Source organism: Mchenga conophoros, linkage group LG17, assembly GCF_057382185.1.
Source record: "Mchenga conophoros isolate Kocher_MC1m ecotype Shallow Benthic linkage group LG17, M_conophoros_male_GT1.1, whole genome shotgun sequence".
Classification (NCBI taxonomy): Eukaryota; Metazoa; Chordata; class Actinopteri; order Cichliformes; family Cichlidae; genus Mchenga; species Mchenga conophoros.
In genome coordinates, this window is record NC_140542.1 from 25,334,551 (window position 1) to 25,348,960 (window position 14,410).

The 14,410-nt window shown below is 38.1% G+C and overlaps 1 protein-coding gene across 1 annotated transcript in view; it reads left to right on the top strand.

The window, feature by feature from the left end:
* Positions 1-14,410, top strand: part of acss3 (acyl-CoA synthetase short chain family member 3) — a 66,022-nt gene that overhangs the window by 9,042 nt on the left and 42,570 nt on the right. The window contains exons 8-9 of the mRNA XM_085252619.1: positions 1,936-2,087; positions 11,837-11,940. Of these exons, the coding sequence (XP_085108745.1) occupies positions 1,936-2,087; positions 11,837-11,940 (256 nt within the window). The remainder of the gene's footprint in view (positions 1-1,935; positions 2,088-11,836; positions 11,941-14,410) is intronic.

Sequence of the window (14,410 nt, forward strand, 5' to 3'; positions counted from 1 at the left end):
TGTTGAAGTTGTGGGAGAGCAGGTTGTCAATGCTCGTGTTTATGCCATCATTAATTGAAGCAGCCAATGAAAGGGCTGGGCAAGTTATCACATCTTAGAATTTTGCCTTCCGGCATCTATAGAAAAACAAGATATTGGGGATAAAAGGATTTACTCTTTTGCATTTATTTTTTTTATTTTTTCCCATGCACACTCCTGTACTTTATAGCAGGCTGTGTTTGCACTTTCCTAAAACCTCAAACTCAGTCAGTTTATTTCGGTTTGAGACAAGAGAACTAAACAAGAGCCTTGAGCCAACAAGATCTTTCTGGAGGAAATGCACGTCGCATAGTTTCTGTCTAAGAATCATTAATGGTTGTCTGTGACTTTATTTGTCTCCAGATCTCACCCGGTCTGCTTTTGGCGAAATATGACAAAAAGCTCTGGCTTTGGCTCTCCATCTTCAGCCTCTTCTGCACCCACAGGTTTTCTGCAGTTTAGACAGGCCAGCATGAACTAACAGTTGCCTTTGCACGACACGCTATGCGGTCAAAAACACACTCCTTAGTCCGGGCCCAACTCCTGTGTGACCCACTGTCCACTACCTTTATTTTTTTTTTTCATGTATTCTTTTGGTTCAAGGAAATCTCCTGTAAAAGGAGATGTTTTCAAGTTCAATAACAACAAAATGTGCTAACCATATTGATTGTGGTTAATATTTTTGCTGTACTTGAGCTACATTACCAAAACCAAGCTCAATAACACCACTAGATCGCAAGAAACTGCAAAGCAGATAAGCCATCCTTGTCTTCTTGGTCTTAAATTTTTGCAAAACATCTTTTCATTATAGAGAAACTGGGAGATAAGGTTGCAGTGGGAGGGACTGGTCATGGAAAAATAGGAACTTTAATAATATAATTATAACCTTGACGAAATGGCTCACACAGAGGGTTTTTATTAACATATAGCAATTTGTAATTAGTGTTGGCTTTATGATCAGTGTAATATCACATGATCATATGATCTGTGCATTTCTTTTTATCTTATTTCATGTGTTCTTGCTTAGCTCCTAAAACAGAGGATCTGTTGTATTAGTGCTTCATTATGGGCTTCTTTGGACTCCATGCATGCATCATGTGAATGTCACAAGCAAGCATCACATGGAGTTCTGTTTACATAGAGTGCATTGATGACTGCGCTTTTTTCCAGGCCCAGATTGTCCCTAAAATCAATTCCTGAGATTCTGCACTTTTCTTTGGCTTGAAATCTGAAGTTGTTTCTTTTTATACTTCAGCAAAGGATCAAGAAGGACGTGCGTCTTTCAGTGTAGTTCTTATGTATAGGGCCACCAATTACATTTGCACTCTGATATTCCCTCACCAGTTTGATGCAGCAGCGCTATTGGACGATGAATTAATTGGCCGTTCCTTAAATCAGTGTTTGACTTCGGTCACGGTGGTTGCTCCACATGGTTCTTGTTTCTAGCAGCCCATCTATCTTCAAACCCTTTATTTGGAGTGAAAATGACAGCCAGGACTCACTGCTCCTTTTATCCATTCTTATTCTTCCGCAGTTGTCTTCTCACTGTTGAGCTCACTTAGTTGAATACCAGGGAGAAAATAAAAAAGAGTGGAAATTGCTGCTGGAGACCTTTGCCTGCAGGCTTCTTGTGTCTTTATCTTTTATTCTAGACAGACAGTACTTCTGTAGTGCAACTGTGTTTTCATGCCCATGTGCCTGGATAGTCAATCTTCCTGTGTGCCTTGTTATTTTAAACAGCTGTTGTATAAATATTCATGTTTTGGAGTTTGCACAAATATTCCTGGAATGGTTTTAGGCAATAACAATAATCTGTGTAATCTCTGGTGTTTACTTATCATTATTCAAATTCCGATGATACACACGCCTTAATTAAGCTGTAAAGTAACAAGTTGTTGCTGCACTGTGTGATTCCAGGGAAAACCTGTAGGGACTCCAGACTCCGGGGCCTTCTTCCGTGTCTTGTCTGAACATGGAGTCTCTTCAATGTTCACAGCGCCCACTGCTATGCGTGCTATCCGCCAGCAGGACCCCCAAGCTACAATTGGAAAAAAATATCCACTGACCAGGTACAGAGCAACAAAATAAATGTTTTTGAATCAGTGGGGATTGGTGCTAAAGCAACAAATGGATGGATATGGAATTGAGATAAAATTCCTTTCTTCCTTCTTATGTGAGAATTTATTGTTTCTCTCATGTGTATTTGCAAAACAAAGCAAAGCAGCGTAGCGATGTTACTGCGTGACTGCAGTTATTTCTGACATGTTATACACCGTCTGATACAAAAGACTGTATGCCGAAGATGGTAGTAGGTTTTTATGGACTCATTTTGAAAATTTAAAGTTTTTTTGGTTGTTGTTTGTTTTTGAGACATAGCGATCATATCCAGGTACTCCGGCACAATCGAAAGACATGGTTAGGTTGACTGGCAGGACTAAATTGGGGAGAGGCGAGAATGTGAGAGGGAAAGACTGTCAGTACATATCTAGTCCTGCAACAGACCGGCGACCTGTCCGGGCTGTACTTGCCTTTTGTCCCATGACCTATAATAGCTCTTTGAGGACCTGCAGTTTGCAACATTTCTCAGTTGGTGTAATTTCACAGGATGTGAAACGCTGTGAAATAACCATGTTACAGCAAGCAAATGAGAAAAACCTCATTTAATCCAATGAAGGTAATTTCACAAAACGAAATGGCCTAAAAAGGTTAATAAATGCACTAAAGGAAGAGTTAAGTTGAATGTGAAGAGCTCAATAACTTTTCAGCCTTGGAGGTTTCAACTTGATTGTGATTGTAGTTATTTTTCATTTTCAACCCTAATGTTGATCCAAAACCTTAAGCCTAAGAACCCCATGCAAAGGTTTTTGGGGATTCTTTCTTTTAGCGTAGCCTCAGCCTGTAAGACTATGATCTTTGCCCTTATTATGATGGCTACATGGACTGAAACTGAGAGATAATTGCATATTATCTTGGGACTCTGACGAACCTGCTGGGTGAGAGAACAGCAGCTATATCCATCAGCTGTCAGTGGCAGAGGACTTTGAAACGCCAGGAGTGACTTGTTAAAGCATCTCATGGCTGACGGTTGTCCGCGCAGCCTCTCGTTAGTCTCTGGCCATCTGCTGATGCACAGCCCTCTCCCACCTCTGTTGCTCACAGTCTGTACCCTCAACTCGACCCGCTCGAGTGTTAATCACGATAGATAACAAGCAACAGCATCTCACTGACTGCAGCCCACCTGTGTTAAATCACTCTGCGTGATCAGGTGAAGGTCGTCTGTAGCTCCGAGTTAAAAACAAACATTTTTCATGGTATTAGTTTAACTTAAATGCTTCATGAGATTTTGTTAATTCTTTGGCACAGAGCGTAAAAATGTACGGGGGGTTTGTGTCAGTCTGTTCCGCAGTCTGAAAACGCCACTTAGCACACAATCATAAAGCAATTCTAAGTGGGAATGACCTATGGCCCTAGTGAATCATTCAGTAACTCTGGCATTGTGTGCTGAATCGACGATCTCCTGTTGTTCCCTGTGCTGAATGCATAGCACCTTTTTTAAAAGCTCTTTCTGCAGTCAGAGATGATGTTTCTGCTGTATTTTTTTTTTTTGCTTCACATATTGTTGAAATCTCTCCTCTCAGCTGTGACCCTGCCACAATCAGTCATTTAGGCAACTGTTCCCGTGTACACTTCCTTGTTCTTAATGCATTTTTTCCCCTTGGCAGAAGCGCATTTGTAAAAGATTGCTGCAATTCCCGTTGGTTTTGAGCAAAACAATTTGCCATCATACACATGCTGCATTATAAAAGCAGCATTAAAACAGGGTTTCTTTGTGGTGCAGTCATTGTTCCAAAAAAGAGCTTTCATTCCAATCAAATCTGGCTTTTTGATGCTAATACAGTGAATTCAAAATGCTTTAAGTGTAGAAGGCTGTTAATCACAGTTTACGTGTCAGTTCAAATCTGTCTTGAGTGCTTAATTTGCTACACAAAAAGAAGGAAAGCTATTTTTTCACTTATCGTCAGTCATTATAAACACAATCCTGCATATAAACAGTCAGAATCTGTAGGGAAGATTTTTGATACCAAGATGATCTTTTGTAATCTGAGTAATGATCACAAAACATTTGAGGAAATCGCAGCTTCTTGAAATTTGTCAGCAGTTGTAAACAGTGTGCAGGCAGTCTTTAATCAGCTATCTGTTATTCATTATCTGGTTGTCTTGGCTCTACTAGAAGCCCTGAAATATTGGCTGCTGTCTCTGAAATCATTAAACTATAATCCATGAGTTCCCAGATTGATTTTTCTAGGCTTACATGCATATCATAATAGTCTGTGTATGTTGTCCCATCAAAATGCCTGTCTCGATGCCTGGGACGGGCTTTGTGATGTATTTTTTTGAGCCGTGTTGTTGTGGTTGAAATCTAATCATTTATTTCTGTTAGCTTAGTATTTATATTTGGCTTCATGTAGCTTGTGTTTTTTTTGTTTGTTCTTTTGGGTTCCTCATGTCCTTTTGTATTATGCTTCAGTCTGTTCTTTGAATTTTTATTCTAGTGTATTTTCAATGTAAGGTTCTGCTTTTATTCTGGTTTATTTATTTTCATCATTACTTCCAGCAAGGACGTCATATTTCTGGTAGCAATTGTGTGCCTGTATGTCATCACTGTGTCAGTAAATAAGATGGCTCGAAAAGTTTTGTTTTTAATGATTAAACTTTACGGGGGTGTAGAGTGAGGTCATGTTAACAATCTGTTAAAATTTGGCTTGCATTGACCAAAGTGTTCAAGGTCAACTTAATGATTTATTTGTTAAAATGGACAGAAAGCCATATAACTTGGAAACTAGGATTCTTGTCTTGTCTTTATTCTAGTAGAATAACGATTAAGATTATGAAAGATTATTATGGCTCATTTTTTATTTTAAATTTATAGCAAATTATTTTTCTTTTTTTCTTTTTTTTCTTGTTTGTTTTTTGGGATCCTGCTCAACTTTTCAGTTCTTATATTTGAATTTGGATTTCTGTTATTATCTTCTTGTTATTCTCTTGTGACCTGATTTCTGTTTAGTTTGTCTTTTTAGAGAATAGTGCAGTTCTTCGTGTTTGGGGTTAGGATTGGTCTCCTTTATTTCCTGTTTCACTTTGTAGGTTTGTTCCATTTTAGTTTTACTTTCCAATTTCAGTGATTTCTTGCTTGTGTTCACCTGCTGTTCGTTGTGTGGGATTTAACCTCCTCATGTGTTCAAATTTGTGTCTGTGTATATAAATAGTCCTGTCATTGCATTGTTCAGAGTTATGTTGTACTAGTATGCTGTATATCTCTGGTCCAACAGTCCTCTTGTTTCTGTTTCATAGTACTTTTTGAATGTTTGGATTATTGTTGATCATACCTTCATGAATTCAAAGATTTTGGACTGGGTGTCTTTTGGGTTATCAGCAAAAAATGTTGATTTTATGCCTCCTGCATCGTGAACTCAGGTCCTTAAAAACAAACAATAATCATAATAGCAGATGATGAAAGCCCCGTCCTGTGAAATACAGAAGGATATGTCAGTGGTAACTTTAGGTTTAAATGTTTTTTAATGGAAGTAATAAAACCTTTCAGAAAACTCATGTAACTTTGTTACAAATGCATAGCTTCATGCCAGAGAAACCTCAAATACCCCTCGTACATCTGTGGATAATTGACTCTGAGATGCACAAGCACACCTCGTCAATGCGCTTGAGAAATATCATTTGTTACCATAGACGTGAAAAATGCATTGAAACTCTGTCTACAAGGGTGTCTGAAGCTGTAATGGCAGCAGCGCTCTCTATAAATGTAGTATGAAAAAAGGACCTGCCTCTTTGTCCCCAGTATCTTAACAGGAGAAAACTAAGTCATTGCTGAGAGCCTCACTGTCCAAAAGTGACAAAGTCCACTATCCATTGGATAGTGCTTTTTAGTACATAGTAAAATCTGGTGTTTTTTAAAGGTGGTAGTGTTTACAGTGTGTTTGTCTTTTATTAAAACAGATCAGTGGTTCCTAACATTTTTTTATCTAATGCTTCATCAAAACTTCATGTTCCAATGTGTTCAATTCAGCCAATTTTACATTTGATGTTGACTATTTTTCCTTTTAGGAATAATTTTAATTAACTATTTAATTCAGCCAATAGTTTAATTTGTTTACCTACTCTTTTGGCCAAAAATATTAAATAAAAAAAAATACACCTGCTAACTGTGCTTTTAGCTATTAATTGGCTTTTTTTTTTTACATACAGAACTTTAACTAGACATTTCAGGTGTTCTTTCAGTATATTTCTAACAATTTAATTTGTTAATTTTACATTGTTACCTAACAGTAACAGCTGCTCATCAGAGCTAAAGCTAATTATTTGTTTTTTGCTTTATTGGTTTTAACTATTGTGTATTAAATTTAGCTAACATTTTCTTTTGCTTATCTGTTATTTAGACCAACTCTTAACTGCTAGCCATACTTTTTTTTTTTTTTTAAGTTTTCAGATCGTTATTTCAGCTCTATTCCCAGGTGGTTAATTGAATTTGTTCATCCAATAGGCAGTATTGAATGACGAGACCATAACAAGAGGCCAAACTTGCAGTAGCAAATCGACAAACACTGCAAAAGCATAGAAAATATGAGGGGAAAGGGTTAAATAAAACACAACTGGAGTAGAAAAAAACGACTTCAGAGGGTTTAGTCTTGCCCAAGGATAATTCGACATACACAGGGATCGAACCAACCTTTTGATTAGCTGACAACCCACTTTACCTCCTGAGTCACCTGTTATTTATTTATTTATTTATTTATTTATTTATTTTTAAAGATTTCTTGGATTTCTTATGACTGTCTATTAAACTTACCTGTGTTTGTCCATTAATATTATCTAACTTCTAAACCTCCTCATGTCTATTTGCTTCTACAATTAAATTTCAGCTTTCATTATTTTAGATTGATACTTAAGCAGTACTATCATAGGGCAGTTCAAATTTATTTATATAACACCGAATCAGAACTACAGTCACGTAGTGTAATAGCTCAGGGTCACCTGCCTTAATGCTCAGCTTTCAGTTTAATTATAACATGATGCAGATACACTGCTGCATTGTTCAGTTGCAGCTCTGCACGTTAACATGTTCACAAAACAGAACACACACTTCAGGTGTATTTTCCTTTGGTTAACTGTTTCTTATATCACATAATAAGCTTGGAGCATATTTGCGCTTTGTAAACTAAAACTCAACCTTGACAACAAAGAATGTTTCCTACTCTGTCTGCTTCAGGGTCAAACTGTATTGTAGCCTTATCTTTACAAAATAGCCAAGATAAATAGCTGTTGATGCCCTTAAGAGGGTCAACTTACCACTCAGTGGCTACTTCATCAGGTACAACTCCTTGAGTGCAACCCCCCCCCCCAACTAAATGGTAAGTCTTATAACTTCAATAAATTATTCAAATGAACAGGCAACACAATATTGTGTCATTATAAATCAATTCAGAAGCCTGCTTCATAGTTTGGATTGACAAATTAGAGCACTTTCAATCCTGAATCTATGGGGCAGTTTTGTGAAACTAAAGATGGTAGCTTTCCCACTCCTACCACTGAAGAGCCAATCACTATCCTAACATAGAAACATACATGGATTGGATATTTCAGTAGGTACACCTATTCAAATTGTCGTTCATGCAAATAACTAATTAGCCATTAACATGGGAGCAATTCATTGGGTTTAGGAATGTACGCATGATCAAGGCGACCTGCTGAAGATCAAACCAGACGTCAAAATGGGAAACAAAGGCGATATAAGTGACTTTGAACATGTCATGGTTATTAGTGCCAGATGGGTGAAAAAGTATTTTAGAAACCACTGACCTACTGGGATTTCCCCTCACAAATATGTCTAGGGTTTACTGAGACTGGTCTGGAAAAGAGAAAATATCCAGTGAGCAAGAGTTCTCTGGGTGAAAACGCCTTTTTGATGCCAGAGGAGAAGGGCCAGGCTTCTTTGAAGTGTTAGGTAGTCAACTCGACACAGCTAAGGTATGGAGAAGATAAACCTTAAAGCAAATGGGCTAGAAGTGGAAGAGTACACCAGGGACACAGTTTTGGCATCATGAAAGCATGGATCCATCCAACCATCCTTCTATCCATCCTTCCATCCATTCATCCTTCCATCTATCCGTCCTTCCTTCCTTGTATGAACAGTTCAGGTGGGATATATTCTTGGCACTCTGAGCCCTTAGTACCCATTAAGCATAGTTTAAACACCACAACCATGCTGACTATGTCTATCCCTTTATGATCACAGCTTACACCATATCCCAAAATTCAGCGCATCTCAAACAGTATTTTGAACCAGACAATGATTTCACCGTACTCAAACGACCTCCGCAGTGACCTTATCTCACTCCAATAGAGCACATTTGGGATGCGGCGAAACAGCAGATTTGGATCATGCATGTACAGAAATCTGCAGCAACTGTGTGATGGTGTCGTGTCAAGATTTTATATTTGTAATCGCTCAGTGGGAGAGGAAATGATAGTCGCAAAATGCAGAAACACAAAATAAACTGGAAATGTGTTTTTTTTTTTTTTTTTTTCAGTGTTGTTTTAAACACCAGTGGTTGTCCAGAATTTCACAACTGGTACAATTTTACTGAAAACATAACGCAGATGGTTAGATTAACTCAAACTGAGGTCTAAAACGGTTTCTTTGCTGCTTTGGCAACAGCTAAATCATCACCCTCCCACCACAGTCTCCGAGGTCACATCGTCTGCTTTAATCTGTTAACTCCTCAAAGAAAACTTGAATACCACCTTTGAATTGAATAGCGAGACATGTGGTGGTGGGAATAGACTTGCTTTCAGCTAGAACATAAGGCCCCTACAGGGACAGTCTAATTATTCACTTATTTCATGTAATTTAGCTCAAGTCCTGTGCACAAAAAATCTGACTGCTGAAGGATGGTTTGATGATTGTTAAGTCCCGTGGCTTGATCCTTGACATATTTGATATTTTCTATTTGTTTAAGCTCTATTTTAAGCTATTCATCCTCAGCATGATATTATGACTCAATGAACTTGAGATCTGCATTTTTGATTGTTTATTTATTTTGTTTATTGCTGCATTGGTAGCAGTATTCTCATCCTTGTGTTATGGAGCAACATTATCATTTCTTTGAAGTGTTTCTGGCCACCTGGCAAACCTGTCTCCATTGACTCCACTAACTCCTGAGGGAAATATCTGGCTCTTTAGCTGCTAAAGGCTTCAACTAGGTTCGCCAGCTTGCTGCTAACTCTGTCTGTATGCTGCATTGTGCTGGGAAAGCGGCTGTCTGGTTGGGTTTTTTTTTTAGGAGTTTTTCCCCCCTAAAAATCAGCTTCCTGTTGTAGCTGCAAATGCTACTAAGAGAAAAGAAATTGAGGAAAACTGTAAGGGTCCATAGATGGGTAATTCTTTCAAGGTTAATCACATCATAGATAGATGTGATCGCCCTAATGTTTTCGTATCGCCCTAACGTTTTCACTTACAGTTATAGCTGCTTTAAAGTGCTCTTTTGGCACACACATAAGCAGTCAAAGTTAGTGTAGTGCTCCTGACAACATGACGTGATCTGATTTAATACATATCAGTGTAAAAGTTTACATCAATGCCAGAGTTCAGTTCAGTTTTATTTATGTAGCTCCAAATCAAAACGACATCGACACACTTTATATTATAAGTTAAAGACCGCACAATAATACAGAGAAAATAAGTGTTAGTCAAAAAGAAGCTCTATTACAGGTGGTAATAAATACAAAAAGTCAGCAGTCATTGAAGAGGTAGAGTAGTGATCACTACACTACCTCTTCAATGACTGCTGTGCCTAAAATGTAGCCTAGGGTTGGTGGGTTGTTCTTAAAAGCTTTTAGCGACCAGTTAACAACGCTTTGAAAATAAATATGAGCAGCCATCAGGAGGAGTGGATAACAGGGGAGAAATAAGAGAGACTGAAGATAGAAACTGTAGTGTTTGGGTTCACTAGCAGGGCATGAACTCGGGGAGTATCAGTTATCCAAAAAAAGTAGCAGAATTCTGAAGATGAACAAGAAGGGTCTAAGGGCAGGTTGGATTTGAAGGAGTTTGTTGTTGTTTTTTTTTAGGTACTTCATGATTAAGGGGCTCATCGCTGCTGTCTGTAAGGTCATATTGAGGGCATGTGGTTTGGTGGGGAAAAGAGCAACTCAGAAGGACTGTAGGTAGGCTTCAGAGTTTCAGGGGAAGGAAAAAGTGGAATTCACTGTTGATGGCTTTGACATTTAAAGCATGAGGCTAATAACTCTGGGATTTGAGAAGATGCTGAAGATAAACAAGCTTTCACCTCCACTGTCCTGAAAAGAAGGAAAACTGTTGAAAAAGAATGGGTTTTGTCAGCAAAAGTGTCACGAACTATTCGCTTAAATGAGACCAATTAAGCTTGCTCTGATTTTCTGATTTACAATTAGGTAAATACGTTTTTGGGATGGATGTAATTTTGCCTCACACAATGAGGTTTGACTGAAGTTTAGAGTTACAGCTTTTATTCAGGGAGTTTAACAAAAGCATTGCGTTAACTGTTACGAGGAGGACATTAGCTATAATGGACTCTTTCAGATAGAGGAGGATGACCTGCACCAATACCCAGTGTAAGCTGATAATGCTGTATTTTGAACAACTGATTTTGGATATCTACTCTAGGAGTTAGGGTTGGTGTTTGCTATTTATACTTCGTCATTTGGTCTTTTCTTGAAGACCAAACGGCTGTGGATCAAAAGCCTCGTACTTAATTTAAAGCTGCTCTAAACGAAATAAAAGGCAAAAAAACAAACGAACATACCTTGAAAGTTGTACGCTCTCTTTCTGCAGCTTTTCCTCTCCTTTCTCATTTTTGTCACTAGATGAGGGATTTTAATTTTCTAAAAGCCAGTCATTTCTGACTTTTGACTTTTTGTGCCAGTCAAACCGCTTCAGAGGACCTTTGCTTAATCCATTGTTTGTGTTTACCTCCTTTACACTATATCCTTACATGCAGCTCATCGAATCTAGTCTGAAAAGATGTGTGATTTGCCAAAGAGCTTGGCTGTGCTGAAGCCTGTAAAACTGCTTCAGATGAGGTACAAGAGTCTTTCTCCGAACCTTTGATTTACACTAGGCTGAAAGTTTATAATGGATTTTTTTTGCCCACTCATTCCAAAAGCAGGTTGCCTATCTTGCCTTTATGAAAAGTGAAGTCAAATTCTGGAGTACTGAGAGAGATAGTCACTAATAGTTTCTAATTTGGGTTCTCACGGTTGATTTAACCCAGTGTTTTACCCTTGCAGCACCGTTGGCAATAAAGGAGTAAATTACATACAATTTTAATAACACATTGAAATGCACATAAATGACCAAATCAGTGAAGCGTACTCCATAACTGGGAGCTAGAATTTGTGTGTAGGCTGGAAAAGAGAAACCAGTAGGCAGTCATGATCACTAATGAGAAATTAATAGGCCTCAGCTTTGTCAAGTTAGGACTTGGACTTTTTAAAAAAAATTACAATTATTCCACCATGGAAAAAGAACACTGAAGAAATCGTTAAAAGCCCAAATTACCATAGCGTTCAGGCCCATGATGAGTCTGTGTAAATGTCTAACGCACTCACCACTGCTGTACATGTAGTAGTCCAACTTTAAAGTCTTGAGACGTCTATGGTTTGGGCATTGAACATCGATTTTGATTTATTCCGACTGTTCCTCTGAGGGAGTGAATATGCCTTGCTTCCTTAAGGTGATTGACAGATGTGTTCTGTGTCCCCGCAGGTTGAGGTCATTATTCGTGGCAGGAGAGCGATGTGATGTGGAGACCCTGCAATGGGCAAAAAGGAACTTTGGAGTTCCTGTTCTGGATCACTGGTGGCAAACTGGTAGGAAGAATTTTACTTTCTAAAGACGGAAGCAAAAGAAAGCAAGAGATTTGAATTGGGGAAGGATATTTTTATCTTCGTGACAGACTGGATATAAACTGAACTGGGGAAGCTTCTTGCTAAATAATCTTGTTCCATGCATTCCCTTTAGGCCAAGGTTTCATGTTGAACAGAAGCCGGAAAACTGAAATAGCTGGCTCATTCTTAAACATCCCTCACTGAGCTGTGCAGCAACCCTTTTATTTCTTGGGCCTGTATCATCACAGGACGGCCAGGCTGGCATACAAAAGTTAACTTCATAGACTTAATACACCTGTTTTTTTTGTTTTTTTCTTCTTTTGTGGTTGATGTCAAAATTGTTAAAACATTTATCTTTTACCATATGCTCTGAGTGAACTGCAGTTTTAATTATGCCATTATATAAAGTTAAGAAGCACTTTTTTCTTAAAATTTAGGGACAAAGTCCTTTTGATATGGAAAGGATTTCAAAGACTTGAAGTTCTTTATTAGCATGAACTCCATGAGATGATGTAATTTAACTTGATCTTTAAGAATCAGCCATTCTTTAACCTTATCTGCTTGAGATGACTATAAATGTGAGCTTTCCTATATTTTATTAGCACCTTGACATTAACTTGACCTCGAGCAAAGGGCTACTCCAGAAAATCACTATTCCCCAAAATGCCTGCTGACATAATTTAGCACATTTTTATCACACTTTCCTCTGTGATTAATCCTTTGTACGGTTAGTATCACAGTTTGGGGGATTAGACCCTCTCTGATGGGGGAACTGTAGCACTTTAAGCTTGAAATTCAAGCTTTTCTGGGAACCCATCATCACTCTAGTGATATGGCATCATACACAGCAAAGGGATTTATAGACATGATAGTCAGATAAATGGCTTGGAGGGTTAAGAGAGAAGTCAAAAAATGTCATTGTTGCATTTATTATTGTATTTTTAACATATTCAAAGTGAATCAGATAACATATGACAGTTGTGCCCATTTTATCATATGTATTTACCAAGGCTGAGTTCATTACTTGCTATAATAGTTGTCATTCTGATGGGACTATAGATTTTCTTTTCTCAAGTGGTCACATTGCCAAGCAGCACTGACACAAGAAGCTTGGCTGGTGTGTCCTTATAACTTATTTTACTTTGCAATGATATGTAGGGTGCCCAGATATCCCTCTTTAAATGAGACTGCACAGCAGTTATATCCCCCCCCTCCCGTCCCACATCTTAAGACAACGTTCCACATTTTGACTGGCCCTGGAGGGCATGTACTTTTCTTAAAGTCCGTTTTTTACCATTGCATTTGAAGGGAAGTCTATTTATTCTAGTCAAACAGTGGTTAGCCTATTCGGTGCTATGTCCTGTGAAAGCCACAAATCGCAAGTTAAAGTTACAGATTTTGTTGAATATGATTGGTTATTCACGCATGAGAAAATATTGTGTGAAGTGACACAGTATATGCATGTCAAACTTGGCTAAAAATTGTTCAAATAGGCTTACTTTTCTGAGCTACTTTTTCGCTGAAACTGTTACACTGTTACCAGGCATAACAGCAGCTGAAATAACAGTGAATTTATAAGAGAAAATGGGACTATAAGAACAAATGTCAGCTTATTTTCTTATTTTACTTGCTGAGGGAGAAAGTTAGAAAAGCTAAACTCAAATATAGTATATTTGACTACCTCCAAGCCTTGTTAATACATCCTACTTTGTTCTACAAATACTGTTTGTCTCACATTTAACTTGTTGGGATGTGTTGTGGTCACCATACCCATCTGGGATCCTGAGATGTGAGGACTGATCTATGCATTTAATGAAGAGATAAAGAGGAAGGAAAAGAATCAGGGGGACGGTGTCCATCTGTTCAGGGGTGTAAATTCAAATTGCTTTTTAGCTGAAGCATGCTTTGAGTTAGACAGCTTAATGCTGAGTCTTTCTGTTTGTTGGTGCACACTTTATAATAATACATATACATAAAACAAGATTTAACTGATCGTATTGATTTTTCATTTAAACATGAATGTAGGAATTTGTGGTTAGTCAGCCCTGGTGCAAAGGGCTTTTCACCTGGGTCTATCTGAAAATTTCCATTTTCATAGTCAGTTACTTTGCCGCTTTGTACTTTGGATTAATGGTCTCCCCAGAAAGGTGAATTCTGATCATCATTTTTTAAAAGCGTCATATGTCCTTTAACTTCCTGGGTGGAGTTTGTGGTTTTTGAAAGAGAGCACAGGCTTCCTTTCTTCATCTTCCAGTTAACCTGTGGCACACCATGACTGTTGTTATTCAGGGGAGTAAGATATGTAATTGAACTCTTGAGTTCTAGCTCTCACTGCACTGTTTCTTTTGTATTGAGTCTTCAATGAGAAAGACCTTATTAGCTTTTTGAGTGGGAGGCTTGAATCCACGCAGCATGCTAATGTCATGTCCTCCATCACACCCATAGTTTCATT